Raw genomic sequence first — 19,993 nt, forward strand, 5'->3', positions numbered from 1 at the left:
TCTTTGTAGCGGGCAAATCGGAGAGTATCCGGTGAAATTGTCAAGGCTCTCTCGGTTCCTCGCTTCGCAGTCGGCTTGTTTGAGGACGTTAGAAGCGAGAAAACGCGTGTGTCCACAAGATTCTCGCGAAATACGCCGAGATAAAAAGGTATGTCCATAAAGTGACACTTGCGACACTGGCTGGACACATTTGTAAAAAACTTTCCTCTTATTCTAAAAAAAAAAATCAATAAATAACCGTAAATTTCACATAGCAAGCGATCTTCCTTTTTCAGCCCACCTTTTCTCATGATCTTTTCAAATTAATTCTACGAATATTTACTGGTTCTCACAGCTAAAGGAAAATCGCTTTTGATACTTTCTCTTGTAAGTACTTTTGCCTTAACAATTAATAAAAACTAAACAATAACTAAAATTCGCATAACATGCAGGCTATCTTTATCGAGTGTTAAAGCAAACGTTTCTTCGGGAAATTTTACACATGCGCTTAATAATCGATCACAAGCATCACTTTATAGGCACAACAATTTTAACTTCAGTGTATTTTATAAAAATTTTCGCTTTTCCCGCTTCCGACGTTATTAATCAAGATGGCTGCGGGCGAGGAAACAGGAGCCTCAACGACACCGAACTTACGGTATCGGTGGAAGTGTTCTTCAAATCGGGCTCCATGAAATTAGCAATAAGATCCCTCAGTCCTTCTACGCTGTCGGCCACTAATTGAAAATCGCAAACGCCGAGATCCGAGAGCAGTTTGTTGAAGTGTTCTTTGCACTCGTTCGTCTTCAGGCTCCTGGATCTTCGCAAATTGTAACCGTTAATACCATTCTCCGAATTCGCGTAATCATCGTCCGAATCACCGTCATTCATGGCCTCTTCTAACCGCGCACGGACTGCGGACGAATTTTCGTCCGCATCGTCTATCGACTCCGTCCGTTTCTTCTCCTCCTTCTTCTCCGCCTCACCTTCGCCTTCTTCCCTCTTCTTCACCTCTTCGGCTTTGTCTTTCGCGTCATGCTGCGCCGCTCGGTGTCGAGACGACCTCAGCTGTCTCTTGGGCGGACTCCTCTCCCGGCTCGAATCGTTCGACTTTACCTTGCTCGTCGAGGAAATGTTCGCTCCGCTTCTACGCTTAGCCACTTTTCCACTCAACGACGCGTTATTGCTAAAGGATTCGCGTAGCGACCCGTTAAAAGTTCTACCTTTACTTATACCGTTCCTCTTACAATTATCGCTAATATTGCCATTGTTGGTTTTCGTTTCACTCAGCTTCTCGTCGTCCGACTTGGACGACGTTGATATATTATCACCGGCTGAGACACGTTTGGAACATACGCCGGCGGGTAACTTGGAACTCTCGGCACTGATCATGTCGTTCAGCTTCTCATCGTCCGTCTTGGAAGTGCCGCCACTCACAGTGTCAATCGAGCGTTCATTCTCGTCTTTCTTAACAGTCAACATTGCTTCAACGCCCGTCGCCTTTTTGCACAAGCCTTCGAAGTCCTCTTGCGACGTCAAACCGCTGCTCCTGGTGTCGCTCTCGCACCCGTTCGTCTTCACATCCTCGTCGATCTCCGACTTCAAGTCGTCCAATATCTCGTTGATCATCCCGATCTTACAATTGTCGCCCTGAACGTTGGAGAAGCCTTTGAACATCTTAATGTCGTCGTCGTCGAGAGACCTGTTGTCGCTGGAAGTGTTGGTGTCATAACCGCTGGATCTCGCGTTCGACAGCGTACTCTCGTCGGACGTTTTCGACAGGCTCCTGCAACGCTTTCTGTTCACCGCGTCTAGACTGATATTGTTGTTATTGCTACACGTGCTCGTGCTACTTAGATTCGTGTCCTCGCTGATGAACGAGCTCGTCGCGCTGTCGTTGTTAGACGACTTGTAACTAAGTAACTCTTTATCCTCGAGCCTACTCTCGCGCCTATTATTCGTTTGTTCCGACGAGTTCTTGCTGTTGTTGCTGTTATTGCTAGATTGCGTTCTCCTCATTCTGTATCTATTGAACTTGGCGTGAAGCGGACTAGCCGCTTCCAAGTTCGCCTCTTGCTTTGGTCTGACAGGCTGTAAGAAATATATTTCAATAATCTACGGGACACTACCTTTGCACTTGCACACACGTAACCCAAGTAAAAATAAACAGTGGCGTCAGAGGACGTAACGTTGACGCCTTCCGACGTCATTTCGTGCATCAGAAGCTTCAACGACTTACCCTGACGGTCAATAAGATTTTATTGTCCAGACAAAGCCTGTAAATCCTGAGATCGTTCACGATGAATTGCGGAAAATAAATATATCTCGCCCCGTAACGGTCGACCCCCATAACCGTCTCGAATTGGTCCTCCCACGGTTGCTTCGCCATGTCCTCCTGCACCGTTTTCCTCGTATGCTGCCAAAATGTCGGACGAACAACAATATACGCAGTCGTTTCTCTCTCTCATTACCGGAGAATTGCCGCGGGCACTCACCATGATCGTATCACAGACGGTTTTCAGTAGCCAGACTCTCTGCTTGAAGCTCAGATTCTCGAAGTCTTTGCCGTCGAGCAACGAAGCGTCGGGGAAGATGCTCCAAAACTCCGGCTCGACACCGATAGTCTCTAGAACCTAAAAATCTTTGTTCACGTTTTCAATCATTGTTGTGCGTGCTATATGTACGTGTGTATGTGATATCTGCAAATATGTCTGAGATACCGAGGGGTGTTTAACGTTATGCAAGTGACAAGTGTTTGTCGGTTCGTAACGTAAACCAATACGTACTTTGGTGGCATCTTCGTGCTTAGCGTGATAAACTTTGAACCAACTCGCTATTTTGTGCGCCAGGATGTTGGTCCAAAATTCGTATGGCATCGGTGGTACCTTGCGTAGCTTCGCTTTGGTAATTGGAGAACTGAAATCACAAAGAGATTCACCTTTTATGACATCCAACAACCTGTGGGTGGGGGGCCATTTTCAATGACCTTCAGTGTACAACCGGTATAACAACCTTAACAGAGACGTCATGATGTTTGCTAACTGCTTCGACGCTCTCGGTATCGACAGCATCCTCTCCATTTCGTACATAGACAACTGAGGTATATTGAGAGATTCCTTCGTCAGATGGAGAAAGTGGAAAATTTGCGGTATCTGAAAACGGCGTCGTGAGGGATAAACTCGCACAATTGGAGATCCATCATGTAGAGGATCAGATCTCTCCATTACCTCCCACATTGTCTCCATTTCCTCTCGTATCTCGTCGGAGAAGAAATTATTATCCTGCTCTGTTCCATCGGCTGCCGCCTGGTCTTCGTCCTCCGACTTTCGCTTTCTGGTCTTTCGCAACATTTTGCCTGCAACAAAGAGGATCGAAACATCTGTGAAGCAAGATAAAATTCACACGAAAGTGATCAATTAAGTATTCGGTTTATTCCCCTCTTTTATCGCCTCTCTGTTTTCACAACGGAGACGGATCTTTTTTTTTACCCCTTAATATGTCTGCTAATTATTCGCGTTACATCAAGTTACGGGGTGCCTTGCCAGATTTGTATGGCGCAATTTTACCAACATTCGCCACAAACAAGACACAATTTTATCAATCAAACGTCTCGTCCGGACACGGGACATCGCGAAATATCAGAGGTTCACGGTTATCGTAACATAAGGATTCAAAGGGCAGTTCTGCGCCATTAATTAGATAGAATCAGTGTGTATTTTAAAAAAACGTGTCTCCCTCCCAGTCCCGCCATTTGTGCATAATCGTTATCGTGGCTTATGACATCGTCGGCGAAGAGCAAACGACGGTGACCTAGTGCTACCATGTTGTACGAAGAGTATTACCTGGGGAAGGCGCGACCTTGTCATTATATACTTGTGAAAATTAATTACGCTACCTTTAATTACGTCAAAGTCCGTCCGATGTAATTACTAATAATTCTCTTCCACATATTTCGCCTTATCGGCCCTTATTATCGACGCAACGAGTTTTTCTCCACCGAAGCCGAACAGTCGTTTTATAACCGACGTGTGCTTCTAGCCCTAGCAGAGGTCTCCTCTTTCCACAAAGCGGCAGTCTCTGTCCATCCGGTCGTCCAACCCCGCAAAAAAGCACCCTCCAACGTCGCCCAATTGACTTTGATCAGTCGAAGTGCGATGATGAATTGCCGGTTCGATGGCCGTCGCGCAAATTGCTGTTGTACAAACTGTTCTGTACAAACGTATCATTGCCCCCCCCCCCCCCCCCCNACTTCGGAAGGAAGACAATTTATTCAAAGTACAACGCCGACTGGACGAGCGAGCAGCTGACCGCGTTTCGCGTGGGTTCCCGTTAAACATCGATAAGGAAAACACGAATATTTGTCTTGTAATTATGCTGAGACGTTCCATTATAGAGGCGGTCACGAAACACGTCCGCGGGACGAACGTGGAAGGCGATCATCGTGTTGTAATTCGTTCCATTAAGCTGAGTATACATTGAGTGAACAACCAACAGAGAATTCGAACATTCACCGTTACGGTTCGGAAAATGCGTAGAAAAGGCTCGTCAACCCTCTGCAGCATAGCGGGAGTTCCACCCTTTTCCGTTCCACTTTTTAATTATTTCGACGAATTTCTCGACTTACGTGCCGGTTTTCTTGTTTTCGTAGAATTCTTAATACATGAAGAAGTAAAAAAAAAACAGTAATTGTAAAATTTAATTAGATAATTGCTGTAAACAAACAGTCAAAATTCGTGCTTTTTATGGAAGAATTTTCTGCTAAACTATTACCAATATTGAAACGGCAATTTAGCCACTTATTTAGGACACTGAAGTATTTTTCAGAATTGTTTCAGATTTTTCGCTATATTATTAAAAAAGTTTCGAATTATTGGACCGCAATATTGGACCAGCCATTTTGAATTTTGAAATTCTGATTCGCAATCAGTGACTTGAAAAATCCCTGGGTGCTAAATTAAAAAAAAATCGGCCCGATACAAAAATTCATAACACAAAGGGTTAATGTAGGCCTATTTCTCAGGAGTAGTGACGTTGAACATTTCCAATCACGTGCATTATGTCCGATATTTGTGCGTCATGATTGTTGATTAGTCGACGATTAGTCAGCAATGATATTCTAACGACAGTTATGATGTACGAATATTCAGAAATGTGCACTTAAATGAAAATGTTCGATGTCATTATGTGTGTCTAGAGAATGAAATTGACTGAATTAAAGCCCATGGCTAGACCGATAAAGTTAGCAAAAAGCAATAATTTGAAGTAGGACCGGAACGTGAAGAAACATATCTGACATAAGAAGCACGTTACAAAATCAAATTGAATAATATTAGATTCTCGAGATCTACGATTCAATAAAAACGTAGAAAGGCCTATAAAAACCTGATTTTAGTGCGAATAAATTTATATGGGAGATATATGGAATTCTCCGCTTTAAATCGTCGAGCATTTTAATTTGGTGTTTCAGAACGAGTCTCACGTGTTATACCTCCACATAAAAACAAATTCGCTCCGATCGATTGAAATAAATTCTCTAAGCTTGAGTGAAACATTCACTCTCACGATTACGAGTGGCGATAGCTTCGAGTGAATGTCCACTAGAAAACTTAGAATGAGATTTCACGCGAGAAGATTTAGTGCGCCTCGTAATTTTCTCTCTCATATACTTTGCGTTAACGACAACATCTAATTGTCGTCAGACTTGAAATGATGCAAACTAGGCGTGCAAAATGTCGTGTCACAAAGTGGCGAGTCGTAATTCAAACTGACTCAGGTTTTACTGCATTCCCGGGAGCCCGTGCGTGATTGCGCCTTCAAGTTACACAATAAAAATTCATCTCTATCGTCTGTTCTCGTTCTTAGAACAGGATGAAGCGTGAAATGAAGAGAAAACAAAATAATAACTCCGTTGCACGAACAACGCAAGAGAGAAAAAGAGAGATATACATTTATTGTCACTCTAGGAACAATCCCTAAAAGCGTTACAAGTCAAGAGCAGATATAGAAGAGTAATGCATGCTTTTGCCAAGTTGTCTCGTAAAAAAGAAAGAGAGATATGTAAAATACGGTTATTCACGGCGCACTTTTATTAACTAACGTCATCTTTGCTTAAGGATAGCAATCGCGAGCTCGGTTAAAAAGAGCGCTCCGCCCCACGTGCAGCAACATCGCGATCAAAACGCACAACAGCCCTTAGTAATGCGATGCCCGTCCGCGATCGATCTATCCTGCTTTGCATCAGTGATATATGCGCTCGGCGATCGATCGATGCATAACGGGTGATAATAAATTACCGTGTTTCACTTTCGCGGGTAACTTTGTAAAATATAATGAAGCGTCGGTGCGCGCGCGCTCTAATACGATATGCGAAGCCGCATTGACACTTTTGCATCGCCCGGTTTGTTTCCTTTTTTCACCCCCTTTTCTCTCTCTCTCTCTCTCTCTTTTTCTTCTCCCCTTCTCGTGCAAACTACCGATTATGGAGAAACATGTTCTTTCGCGTGATCAGTTACAGGGGCGATTCGCGCTCGATAAACCGCGCGTTTCCGATCAAATAATGCCGGGACGTTATGGCCGTGTAATGCCTATATTTGAGGTCTCTCGTTTCTTCGAAAATGTATACCTCCGCGCGTGTAAAAGTACATATGCGATATACGTGTGTGTTTGCGCATGTACACGTTGTATTTGTTTTACTTATGCTGTATCGTGCCGCGGAAAGCGTAACGCCAATTCGAAGCGCAATTTTCGAGCGGTGTGGTCGGATTGCCACCCGCGCCGGATCCGCCTGGCATTGAGGGGAAAAAAAAAACGTTTCACTTTCGCGTCTCGTTCTTCTTTTTTTTTTCCTCTTTACACTCCACAACGGAGTGGAAGGACAGATATTCGTAAACGATAAGCTCGCGATCGCACGTACGGTTTCCTGTCATTTTGCGCCTAATGTAATTATACCGCCACGTGACGTTTGTCGGCCTTTTCCCACGTCAATAAGAGCCTTTGGGCGAGACATTAAATTCATAGCAAGTCATTATTGAGACATATCCTTCGAGAAATATCCTTCGAGTGAGCTATGTCGCCGGCCCGTTGCGATACTTCCACGAATTAATATCGGAATTGCGGCCCGAAATTACTACCGATAGTAGCGATAGCGACAGAGTCTCGTTCGAGAACGTTCTTCCGGGTAAAACGCATCAGCCTTGAAAGTCAGGCTGTCCGTCTCGAGGTATCTGTCGTTAAAATTCGAATCGATGCTCGGTTCGTAAACACGACTTGAAAGAGCAGAAAAAAAAACAGCCGGAGGAGTCACCCCGTGCCGAAGAGGAGGTCTCTTCACGTTTGCGTCAGTCGCTTCGCGATCGTGCATACGAACGACATCTCGTTAGTGTGAAAACATTGGAACAATAATGTCCACTTATCGGTGAGATCACGGGTGCGCACACACACGCACACGAGCGTAAGGGCGCGCGAGGCGTCATATCGCCAAAGTTAGAAGGGTGCCCCCGCAATCGTTAACACTCCAGTCAACAGTCAGCGGTCTCCGGGGTGGTTCGGCGAGGACGCCGGCGGGAACTCTCGTCATCTCACGCGACGCTGTTGTCTGTAATCCGATGCTTCTTTCCTCTTCGCGAACGTAAAAGGGATCGTGAGCTAACGGCTACGATAAGAAGAGTATCTTGCAACGCTCAAGACGTTGTGACGTGGTTGGGAGAAGGACACGTGAGTGTGAGCGACCGGTTACTCCTCCGAATGATTTCCGAATGCACGTTTAACTGAAGAGAATTCATTCTAATAGACTCGGCGGAAATCAAACCTAACGGGATAAGGAAAAGAATAAGATACACGAGATGAATTGGAAGAGAGAGAGAGCACGACCGTGAGATGGAGGATTCAATTTCGAATCTGGAGAAGACAAAGTCGACCTTCAATCCGTGGGACGATGCGCGAATCTTGTCGCACATCGGCACACACGATCTCGCGCATCTGAGGAACTTCAACGCGGCTGCCGACGCGATGCCGACGCGAAACCGCAAACGCGATACCGTAGACGTCGCGAGCGAGAATTATTACAACACCGTCGATCGGGCGCCGTTTAATTACCCGAGGACCAATAATCTCGTCAATACGGTGCACCTGCAGAATCCCTACAGACCGCCCCAGCGTCTGGAAGGATACGCGACGCATGATTACTCGAAGGTAAGGTCATCCGAGTTTGAAATTTTCGTCCTATATTAAGTCCGCTTAATTCTACATTAAATCTTTATTAAGTCTTCGGGTGGAAGCAACTTCCCATTTGCGGCGTCAAAGGAGCACAGTGAAAGACCCAGTGGAAATTTAATGTAGAATTAAGCAGACTTGATGTCAAGCTGAAATTACTCGAATACACAGACGGAGGTCGGATGAAATACGTCGCGCATCAGACACCGGAAATATTATCTATCGCGCGGCTCTTTGTCATTTCATTGATTTCTCGCGTTTTCGTATTCAGGATGTCTATCGGTCGCAAGATTCCTCCCTGAGATGGAGATACAACAACTTCACCACGAAGAAGGAGTCCGTCGCGAACAGGAGCAGCGATAAAGAGGAGAACGAGAAAGTCGAACAGTGAGTGCGCATCCTTAGGAGTAAAAAAATTAAGTAAAAAATTAAAAGCAAAATTAAGAAAATAAAAAAGGAAGAAAGGCGGGTTTATTAGCCTAATTTGTCGCAGCTTTTCCACGCGTAAGAAATCCGAGTCGAAATTTCAGTCCTACATTAATCCTTCAAAGATCTTTTTTTGTATTTCTTTGATGCTACAAGTGGAAAGTTATCGCCGTGTTCTCCATATTGAGACTTAATTTAAGGCTAAAATTTCCGACCGGGGAAATCGGTTTCCGCAATTGAGCTTTCCTCCCAGGCAACGGAAATTTCAATTATACCAACGGAATTGATTTTCGTGTAGGTCGAAGAAGAAAAAGCACCAAGTGTGCTCCGATCTCGTCAGATTTACCAACGAATATTGCACGAACAGCACCCTTCACGGCTTGCGTTACGTCGGCGATTCGAATCTGTCGATCGTCGAGAGGTAAAGTTTACGCAAAAATCCACGATACATCGTGAGAGGTACCCCCTTTCGCGACATCGATTATGAATCAGAAACGCATTTTCGTAGAGTATTCTGGGCAATCTCGTTCACCAGCGCGCTAGTAACGGCGATATACTACATCGTATATCTCTACCAGAAGTGGGACAATGCGCCGATAATTATTTCTCTGAGTCCCTCGCCGGTTCCCCTCGCCGAATTTCCGTTTCCCGCCGTAACGATATGCAACATGAACCACGCCAAGAAAACTGAGGCAAGACGGATCCTGAACGGGTAGAGTATACATTAACGAACGCGAATCGTTACTATCACTGTTCACGAGACGGACGATGTTTGCTATCGCGATTTTTTCCAAAGGTCCGACTTGGCGAAGAAATTAATGCTGGACGATATCTGCGATACGGAAACCAACATGACCTTTGACAAAACCCAGGACTCGATAAACTGGGATTCGATGCTGCAGTTTATGATTAATGTACGTTGTACAGTAGATTAATCGTGCGCGTCGAAATTGAGAGTTAATTGAAACGACGATTGAAGAATGTGTACAGGGAGATAAAATTGTTCCATTCGATTAAAGCCGACGAATCGAGGTCAGATTTGTATCTTAATTCATGATAAAAAACAATATGTAGCAATGTGTTGCAAAATTAACTTTTGCAATGTGCTCTTTACGTCAGAAATGTCTTTTCACGCTCCGATTCCATTTCCAACGATTGTCTCTTGCTTTAACGTTACCGGTTCAGCCACGGGCTTTAATGGGCTAACGTTCTCATCTTCTTTCTTCCACCCCCTCTCTCCTCCTTTTCTCCTTATTTCAGGTAACTCAACCATGCACGGACATGTTGTACTATTGTATGTGGCACGGGATTCCGATGGAGTGCAAAAATATCTTCAACCCCACGATGACCGACGAGGGGATCTGCTGCAATTTCAACGGGGTGAACCGACAGTTTCTCTTTTACGACGCGTGAGTGAAGATCAAAGTATGGACTCGGGGTCGCGTTTCGATTGTTCAGACGCTCGCCGCGCGACCGAGGGTCCAGTTCGTGATATTTAAATCGACATTTTCGCCTGATGTCGAAATTCACGTACGCTTCAGACGCGATTGGCCTGCTTTGAACATAACGTATCCGTCGCCCAGCATCGACTGGAACGCCGAAAACGGGTACAACAGTAGTAACTCGGTGGATGTCATCCCATGGAGACCGTACGGCGCCGGGAAATACTACGGCTTGACGTTGGCCCTCGACGTGGACACGGATGAATATTATTGTTCGAATACCGCCAGCGCGGGCTTCAAGGTATGGCGATTACGACCCTCTACGCTGTCGGCATACACCGGCTGATTTCTATACCCGAGCACTCGGACATCCCGAGACGAAATTTCAGTTCTACATTAAGTCTGCTTAATCCTAAATTATGTCTTTAAAGATCTTCTATTGTGCTCCTCTTAATGCTACAAATAGGAAGTTATTTCAGTTTTTCTTCTTCCACTTGAAGATTTAATATAGATTTTTAACCCCCCTCCCCCCTCCCCCGACGAGATCTAATTTCCCTCTGTAGCATCAAAGGAGCATTAATGCTCCTTTGATGCTATGAATGGAAAATGATTTTCGTCCTCTCAATTTGTTTTTCTCAAAGAATGCAGGACTAAAATCTTGACTCGGGATATTACTCTAAAATAACATGTTATAAATAATATAAATAATATATTAGTAATATTATTTGATTATTTGATAACATAACTATATAAGGCGAATACTCGGTTATTACTCAGAATAATCCCGAGTGAAATTGTTCAGAACAAGCGCAAGGAGTTTTCACTTTTCGCGACGCTGACGATCTTACAGATGTTGCTCCACAATCCCGTGGAGACACCAAAGATCGCCGATTTCTCGTTCTCGATCATGCCGGGCAAGGAGACCCGCGTGATCGTGAAACCGCAAATATCGACCGCTAGCAAGACGCTCATCTCCATACCGAAGGCGAAGCGGAAGTGTTTCTTCACGGCCGAGAGGAAGTTGCGTTATTACCGGACTTACACGCAGAGGAATTGCGTTCTGGAGTGCGAAGCGAACTTCACGCAAAAGATGTGCTCCTGCGTCCAGTATTACATGCCAAGTAATTGCAACTGATACACCTTCCTTTTCTCACTAACTGTCGTGGCAATTAGTTTCGCATCAGCTATCTTCGAGTTTCTGAGTTGCATTGAGAGTTGATGAAGTTAAAGTCGCTCGGTGATCGACAGCAGAATTATTTGCAGAATCATCGAACACGCAGATCTGCGGCAAGAAGGACGAACAATGCGCTCAGAATGCGAGACGAGCCATGGAGACGAAGCTGTACGACGAGGACACGGCTAATTCGTTAAACGTCACGGAATCGTGAGTTCATCATCGTCGTTCGAAATTATTTTCCTATTTACGAGGCCGCAATCAAACTTTCATTTATCATAGACCGAGTTGCAATTGCTGGCCGGGCTGCTTCGAGATCAATTACAGAGCGGAACTTTCCCAGAGTAGATTGATGTCGATCACCGGCAACCCGGAGCCGCACATAAAGAACAACGAGAAGTATTTCACGTAATTAAATTTTACGTAATGCGCAAACGAAGTGCACCGCTCGGAGTAATTTGTTGACGCGAATAAAAGATTGCAACAGGTTTTAGATTCCGCGTGTCATGCAAGATAGAAGGTATCCCGGAATCGTTATAGTAGTTTTGATTATCGTGACGATTTCTACACTGACACTTCGACTTATAAGCTCGCTCAATGTCGGCTTATCAAAAACAGTCTGTTTAGATATTCGTCGAAAATGTTCTCGACAAGAAAACAGGAAAAAGTTTAAAAATAGTATAAAAATACACATTAAAACCCTCGAAAAAACATATCAAGCTTATAAAATTTGAATCGATTTCTCCCGGGACACTCTATCGCGTTGCTCTTGTCACGAATTACACACTTGCCGGTGTTCTTCGTCTCAGGTGGGACAGAAAATTATGATGACGTCTAAATTATGAGGAAATTATTATGATAATTCACTTTTCGATCATGATTTCATCGCTCTCTCTCTCTCTCTCTCTCTCTCTCTCTCTTTCTCTCGTTATTTGAACGTTGTCATGATTTTCTACCTGGGAAATACCAAAATCGGCGGGTAACTTTTTGCCTCTTCTTTTCAATTGAAACCGTCTTTTGTTTGTCCTCCAACAATTTCCGGATGCAGAAAGAACATGGCGATAATTCACGTATTCTTCGTGGATTCTCAGTTTACCAAATACGTGAAAACCGAGCTCTTCGGATTCACCGAATTTCTGTGTAAGTATGCGATCGCGCCGCGGCGATTGTTCTTACGGAATCAAGTCATCACTAGTATGTCAATCATCTACCGTAGCGAGTACGGGCGGCTTGCTGGGCCTCTTCCTGGGCTTCAGCTTTCTGTCGTGCATGGAAATCTTGTATTTCTCGACTATGCGACTGTGGTGTCGCAGGTACCGTCAACCGGCGGCCTCGAGACCCGCCGCGCTTCAGATGCACCCGTTGGATCACAAGAAAAGGACGATCTATCCATTCGCGAACTAAACTTGCCTCTTCAGACGCAAATACGAATTAAATAGCGCTCGATAAGCGCGCGGAGTAGTGCCTTATCGGGAGACACATACGTATCGAGTGTGACGCTTTTAGAAGATTATAAATCTATGAAGATACAGCGAGAACGAACGACCGTCTCGTTGTTTCTCAATACCGGCCCACCAGAACGAAAATTTCCCTGAGGAAGCCGAGCGAGTGTCCCTGCGATCTCGCCGGACAAATAAATTACTCGTACTCGTAAACTTTACGATTACTCTTGGCGATGAAATCAAGGAAGTTGCAGGGCAGTTGCAAGGCAGAAGTAAGTTTGATAAGAATTCGATGAGACTTGCATTACGGGTACATTGAAATATTATCTAACTGTTCTCGCAGTTGGGGGGGACAGAGATTGACTATTCGTGAGTTGAGATATTTGCATATTGAGACGTTATACCGAAATTTCAGAATTATTAACCATTTTCCTTTGAATATATAACGGTGTAAAGTAATCTTCGCGGAGTCTCCAGCCTCTGATGAATAATCAGCTATTTTCCTTTTTCTAGTCTGGTATATTCGGCAAAGTACAATCGTATCATCTTTCGCTTGCACCGTTGAGATCGTCCGAAGGAATCAATTAATTAATATTGTATCTACCACAATTTGAATGTTTCAAATTAACACTTGTTATTTACATAATAAAATCAATCTATAGGAGTGTAATTTCGCTCGATAAATGCTAAATTTGTAAGCGGCTTCCTTAACGCGCTGTGAAAAGTACAACACGGAGCCTTACAACCTCCTCGATTTCGGGCTCGGGAGAAATCCCAGTCTCGGGACAATCGTACATCGCACCCGGACAGCACGAAGTTTTCGGCCGTCTTTAAGGAACTCGTGCTGTCAGGGTAGCGAGAAAACGTCTCTTACGCGTCACCGGACTTCTCGAGGGTCACGTAACGAAATCGTCGCACCGCACGTGCCTCGGGCTCTTCTCTCTCAGCGCGCACGCGATCAGGGTTACATCGATATTTGACGCAACCGAGTCCGCTTTCCCAAGGCTTCGGGTGCAGAGCCGAGACGGCAGTCACCGCGATCCGCCAATCACTCTTACATTGTTACAGAGGCTATCCTTGTGTGCTCTCACGTATCGGGATTTTGAATCGGGAAATCACACCGGTTTCGCGCTCGATTTCATATGCGGCCGAGTCGCGAGGGTCTCGCTGACGAAGAAGATGGATCCCCCGACCGGGCTCGTTCACGCGGCTACGATTATTACTCGGCCCGAAACTACCGAAAAGCTGTTCGTGACAGGCGATCGCGCATGCATGCATGCATGCATGCATACACACACACACACACGTCGAGAAGAGCTTCCTCGTCGTTCTCGCGAGTCTTCGTTCCCATTCTACGCGCTCCACGGTTACCTTATTTTCGTTTGAACGTGCGGCTCTCAGCGATGATTGGACGATGCTCGGCCAAACATCACGTCCGCGCCGGGAATTCCTCCTTGAGAAGGTTACAACGGATATCGAAATCGTGTCGACTCCGCATCAGAAACTAAACACGAGCCGACACTCGCGACGACGCCATGACAGCCGACGATGGCTGCGACGCCGGCGTCAGCGCAGCTCAACGACTGCGGCCACGGCAGCTGAATGGGCGCGATGTTCAAAACGCGCGGTCGGTTAGGAAAACATTTCCTAATCTACAAGATTATGCATAAGTAACTCGCGCGTACTGTTCGAAGAATAAGTCTCTGACGCGCTCGGACTCGAAATTGTAACTCGAAGTTGTCTCAATTTGACGAAAGAATCGAAGATTCCGGGTCGTCGCACGTTGGACGAATTCGGCGCTGCAGCGAGATAAGTTCGGAAATGCGACCGCAAATGCGATCGTGATGCAATGAAAAGGGGACGAGAAACGCAGGTTTTTGAAGGTATCGAAAAGACCGATCGATCCAAGATATTAATTTAGGAATTTCTGTCATCTTCTCGACACCCGTCCGCCGTAAAATGTATCACTGTAAATAAAGGAAACTGCAATTACAAATGACTTCTCCTCCAACATTATCCTTCGGCAAAACAATATTAAGCAAAATATTTTTAGGTGGTCGCACGATACACACACTGGAAAATTATAGGAAAGCCTACAGAGAGGGAAACCTGCTCGAAGATTCGCAATAATATCGCCTCGGTTACGCGCGAGTTCGAACAGCGGGTCTGGTGAAGTGAAGTGATAAGTTTGCAATGGTTATTGTGGCCTTTCGAAATCTACAAAGTTTTATCTTTCCATAATCAATGTATAAAATAACATATTTATGTTTCTTTCTTGGCTCGCACGCACCCCACGCGCCCACGCAGGCAAGCACGCATGCACACGCACAAATACACGCACATATACACGCGCACATACACACATACACGCATACGCACACACATACGACGAAAATAAAATTCACCCAGGAGTTCTTCAAAAATGAAAATGTCCGTCGGACATCATTTATTATTTTATACCTAAGGTCTGATATAATCGTGTGCTAGTTTCCTTTTAATCGGTACGGTTGCTCGTTTATCTAGGCGATAGTCAAGTATAATACACGTTACATTCAAAATTATCATTCTAGTTATATTGACAGCAGACTAATCTAAAGTGACATCCTCTCCTTACGACTTCCTCCTTCTAAGTCACCCCCCCCCCTTTGCCCCCTCCCCGCCNGCCCGTCGTCCACCTCCATATAAAACGGTGTACCTATACACGGATAAGTTTCTCGGTGACGGACGCTCATAACACTCGGTGACTCGCGGCGGACTCTTTAATTACGCGGTGTTAATTGGGGAGTTTGATTTGTATGTACAGAGACGAAGAAAATCGTCTCTCTCGCTGCTCCAAGCGAGAGGACTTCCGTTGAACGAGAACACGAGGTACACGCGCGTTTTAAGATCGTTGACCGTGATGTGGAATGATCAGGATGAAAAATACGATTAATCCCATCCCCCGAGAATCCGCGTTCGCTTTTTTGGTTTTTGAGCAAATTCCTCCGAACGCATATTGTACGTGGAGATTCGTCGTCGGATGGTCGCGACCCTGACTACCTGTGCACACTTGGTGTGACCGTCATCATATTTTACGCCACCGGATAATCAAGAGTCCGCGCGCCGAGTCCCGTTTTCATTCGCGTGCGCAATGAACGGGACAACTGATCGTGGAAAACGAGAACTTAACGCGGTTCTACTCGCCGATGGTCGCGAGAACCCTCGCGATGGCTGGATCGAACAAATAAAAAGATAGACCGAGATAGAGAGAGAAAGAAAGAGAGAGAGAGAGAGAGAGAGAGACAGACAACGAGAGAAGGCGATTTAACTTACGCATTAAAAATTAACGCATTATAGATACACTCTTTCGTACACATCTTCGTCTTATATGGTACAAAGTAATCGAATTTAATTGGATTCGAGTAAAAGCGGCTAAAAAGAAGACGTGGAATTCAGTATTCCCATAAAACTAACGGTACGAGTACCGCGACAGGTGATCGCAATCGACGTCCCGACGAAACTAACGGTCCGTTTCTTTCCCTTCCCCTTCCCTTCCTTCGTTCGTTCGTTTCGCTTTCGCACGCGGATATCTCGCGACAGTGAATATTTTACAACGATAGACAGACTCTCGTCGCCGAGATTTTTGTTTCCTCTTCTCGGGACTCGCGCGCCGTTTCTCCGCGACGCCTCGCGGATTAAATCGGAGAAAATCGCGAATATTCTTCCTTCCTTTCCCCGGAGCAAAAAAGCCCCCCCCCCTCCCCTTTTTAGTCTTCTTACATTATACGAGAGAGGCCATTTCGTTACTTCGTCGCAAGTAGCGATTGTCCACACATATATATACACACACATTGGGTTTGCCCTCTCGCGCCAGGACTACTGTTGTATCGCCCTTCATTCGTTCTCACCATTACAATCGTAAGCGACGAAGAACAGATCGATCGTTTTGCGACGGAACGATCTATTAGGAACGTGTTTTATTATCAAAAATCGCTACGATCGTCGTTACGTCGTCGTCGTCGTCGTCGTTTCCGCGGACGCGCGCGCGCGAATCAATCTGGCGAGAGCCGATTACAAGTGAAGCCCGCGGACGGACCTCTTCCTCCTCTTCCGTCTCCTCCTTCGAGACGTCGCGCGTGACACAAAAGATGCGCGAGAGACCGACGGTCGATTCGATTTTTATCGTCGCGCCGAAATCAAATCACCGAGCCCGCGTAGTCAGAATTCGGGAGGTCGACAGACGGAAACAAACGCACGACAAATCGCGAGAGCGTTCTCGCTCGGCGCACATTTCACGCGGACGCAAATTTCCACCGAGCTGAGGCTCGCCGCAGGCCTACCGAGAGTTCCGCGCCGTCGGACTCTCTGTCACACTTCGCAGGTGAGAGAACATTGCGTACGAATACGAGGTATTTTGCTTCCGGGAGTGCCGCGAGTTGCAAGTTTTGTCGCGTGCGAAAGAGACGGGATGATGATAATTCGGCTCTCGCGACCACCACGCTATTATTGTTACCACCACGACCATCCACATACCATCAGCCCGGAACCTCGACCCTTGAGAGTTGCAGAATTAGAAACGATCTGAATTCCTCGATAAAGCGTCGTCGACGCATCGATTTCACGAAGAACCGCGAGCTCGTTCTGCCTATTACAATAATGTACAATCGGAGGTACTCCTTAGAGTTACATTGCCGGAAACACGAATAGCGATGTAAGAGAGAAAGAGAGAGAGAGAGAGAGATGTGTCTAGTGAAAAAATATCATTCGGGACCTCCCGTCTTACCGCAGGTAGATTTTCTCATCGGCTCATCATCATCTTCTCTTTTTTCTCTTTTGTCACATCTTCTCCCTCCGCGAACGTATGTACAACGAAACAACGACGAAGTCCCGGCCCGAAATCAGAGTACGCTCGCGCGAGATTAAGGAAGACGCTTCCAGGCGGTTTTTTGATTTACAAACGGAAGCTCTAGGTGCTCTGTCTACATGAGATATCATCTCGGAGCATGGAATTGCTGCGGATGGACGGCGCCGTTCAACGGCAGATCCTCACGACTCGCGAACAATCCCGACGGACCTTCGCGGATGATTCAATCCGATCGAGATGCTCCTCGGCATTACGATTTTGACGCGTTCACGCGATCATCACGACGACTGCACGCGCGATCCTCGAAGCGTAACGGCGCACCCCGCCGCAGCAATTCTCGACAAACTACTTAGAATTATTGACGCCTAATAGTTTGTAATTACGCTCGCATACTTCGCTTCCCCGGTGGATTATCCGACCTTCCTACAGTAACAATCCTCGGTTAGTCCCTTGATCAAGAGCTCCTTCTTTTGACGCTGTGTACAAAAGTATTTTATCTCCAAAAAAGGATTCCTATGTTTGTGCGCGCGCGCGTTAACGCAAGGTATCCGCTCGTGAGAGCGCTCCTCCAGAAGTATTAGTCTTAAGTTTTGATGAGAGACGCCTTAATTAAGCCGTGTGTACATGTTTTGTGTATGAGTATGGGTGTGTGTGAGTGTGTTTGTGCCACCGCGCTTGCGAATTTCTTGACCGTCAGATCACAGTTTCAATAGAGATAGTGATGTAATCAAAATAGAGGCTTTTCCCAAAAATATGTTTTTATGAGAGAGATATTAATTGAGAATGTCGTCGAGGATAGTTTGTATTATCGCTATCGATCGCCGAAAAAAGGTTTTCGTTTAGCAAGTCCCTCGTATCTTCCAATTTCGCACGTTATTCCGCGATGATAATTAGAGCCCTCCTGTTCGATTTGGGAGTTATTATTCTTATCTCTTTTTCTCATTCCAACGGTGGCATTTATAATACGCCCCTATCCATGTCTGCTTGTGGATTGAACGTTTGATATTAGATAGACGCTCACTCTGCCGTGTACGCGGGTGCGGCTCGACCGTAAGAAACTTCTTCGGTTCTACGACGCACAATAAAAAATAAGGAAACGAACTCCGTACTCGCATATAAGTAATTATTAACGTTATGTACATAGTGTGTCAAGTATATATTGTACACCTGAGGGGATAGAGCTCTCGAAAATCGTTCGTTTTGCGAATAGCACGAGGATATAAAAGACCTGTGAAGAAATACAACGAAATAAAATGTACAATGATCCGCGATGTCAATCGTCATAATAATAAAGAAAGGATAAATTAATTGACGTCGTTCGATTGAATTTCCAAAACGCGTCTTATGGAAGAGAGAGAGAGAGAGAGAGAGAGAACTAAAACAACGTGCAGAAAAAATGCAGGGTGTACAAATTGATTATTGAACATAATTATTAGACATTCGAGTGCGCGAAAAAAATGTCGCTTCTTCTGAACAACGTTAGTTGATTACAAGGTCGACTAATGGAAAGTCAGGGATACTTCTTTGGAAAATCACCCCTGCACGCGGACGCGCGTGAAATAAAGATTAGCGGCTACGTATAAAGTGCACGTGTGTTGCACACGACGACGAAACATCGCAGATAATTCTCTATCTTACGAGAATACATTGTGTGTGAAACGTACGAAAGTCGCTTTATTGTCACCCTATACGTCATTTAGTCTCTAAGATCCGTAAATCATTCCATTCGAACAAGGCGAATGTTACGACTGTAGCAATACTGTCTACGCATGAGAAACGATCTCTATCCGCGTCTATTCTAGCGAATATACACAATACTGACGTAATGTTTCCTGCTCTAAAATAAAACTATCTATTAGGATGTGGGTTCTCTTTCGAAGCGAGACGCTTTCGCGAAAGAAGGTAGAATGAAAATATTCGAGAGTCTGACATAATTTCCGCGAGAAAACTGGGACACGGCGGTAATTAACGGTCCATTCTTTCGTAAAACTTCCTGTTTTGTTCCCATTAAAAACGCAAAAATGGTGCCGCTGTTTGTTCCGAGATACAGAAATATCCCCCTTCTGATCGTAACGCAGAACAAAGAGAGAGAGAACAAAGTATCGCCCGTATTCCGTGGTAAAACTTACGGGATGCTGCGTTACGTGCTGACTATGATGCATACTCTAACTTAGGTGTATCTAATCCGCGACTCACCGGTTACGGCTGTTTATAGCGCATAAATCGTCACGGTATCTTTGACGTCTCGTGCGCATGATCGACCGTATCTTGTGTCAGAGCGGAATTATCCGCGGCCTTCCCCGCGTGTGTCGTTCCGGTTCCACGGAAAATCCGAGCAACGATAAAAGTGTTACGAAAAGTGGCGACAAATGCGCTGGTTAATCGAGTCGCGGCTTAGACAACGCTACCCTAAATCCCACGTGCGAGAGAGACTTGTGGGGTTAATCGGTCTCTTACGGGGGGGGGGGGGGGGGGG

At 45.5% G+C, this 19,993-nt stretch overlaps 2 protein-coding genes across 2 annotated transcripts in view; one reads left to right on the forward strand and one right to left on the reverse strand.

The window, feature by feature from the left end:
- The window catches only part of LOC106749749, a 20,041-nt gene extending 5,476 nt beyond the window's left edge, over nucleotides 1-14,565 (reverse strand). The window contains exons 1-7 of the mRNA XM_014629485.1: nucleotides 14,046-14,565; nucleotides 3,207-3,334; nucleotides 2,992-3,131; nucleotides 2,766-2,895; nucleotides 2,475-2,612; nucleotides 2,219-2,395; nucleotides 637-2,070 (exon numbers count right to left, since the gene is read on the reverse strand). Coding sequence (XP_014484971.1) covers nucleotides 637-2,070; nucleotides 2,219-2,395; nucleotides 2,475-2,612; nucleotides 2,766-2,895; nucleotides 2,992-3,131; nucleotides 3,207-3,329 — 2,142 coding nt within the window. The 5' untranslated portion in view covers nucleotides 3,330-3,334; nucleotides 14,046-14,565. The remainder of the gene's footprint in view (nucleotides 1-636; nucleotides 2,071-2,218; nucleotides 2,396-2,474; nucleotides 2,613-2,765; nucleotides 2,896-2,991; nucleotides 3,132-3,206; nucleotides 3,335-14,045) is intronic.
- Nucleotides 7,855-12,651, forward strand: LOC106749688 (pickpocket protein 28-like). Its single transcript, XM_014629376.1, has 12 exons — nucleotides 7,855-8,169; nucleotides 8,462-8,577; nucleotides 8,915-9,037; nucleotides 9,125-9,328; nucleotides 9,413-9,530; nucleotides 9,877-10,025; nucleotides 10,158-10,359; nucleotides 10,909-11,179; nucleotides 11,322-11,442; nucleotides 11,515-11,640; nucleotides 12,281-12,372; nucleotides 12,449-12,651. The coding sequence occupies exons 1-12, from the start codon at nucleotides 7,855-7,857 to the stop codon at nucleotides 12,634-12,636; spliced, it is 2,025 nt and encodes a 674-aa protein (XP_014484862.1). The 3' UTR covers nucleotides 12,637-12,651.
- Nucleotides 14,566-19,993: the final 5,428 nt, after the last annotated feature.

This window comes from Dinoponera quadriceps, unplaced genomic scaffold (assembly GCF_001313825.1).
Source record: "Dinoponera quadriceps isolate SergipeBrazil2010 unplaced genomic scaffold, ASM131382v1 scaffold3289, whole genome shotgun sequence".
NCBI lineage: Eukaryota > Metazoa > Arthropoda > Insecta > Hymenoptera > Formicidae > Dinoponera > Dinoponera quadriceps.

Excerpts from the sequence above, each read along its gene's own strand:
- LOC106749688 (XM_014629376.1), top strand. The coding sequence starts at position 7,855 with ATGGAGGATTCAATTTCGAATCTGGAGAAGACAAAGTCGACCTTCAAT. Across the intron at positions 10,026-10,157 it reads CAGTTTCTCTTTTACGACGC|ACGCGATTGGCCTGCTTTGA; the intron begins GTGAGTGAAGAT and ends CGTACGCTTCAG. Across the intron at positions 12,373-12,448 it reads CGGATTCACCGAATTTCTGT|CGAGTACGGGCGGCTTGCTG; the intron begins GTAAGTATGCGA and ends CATCTACCGTAG.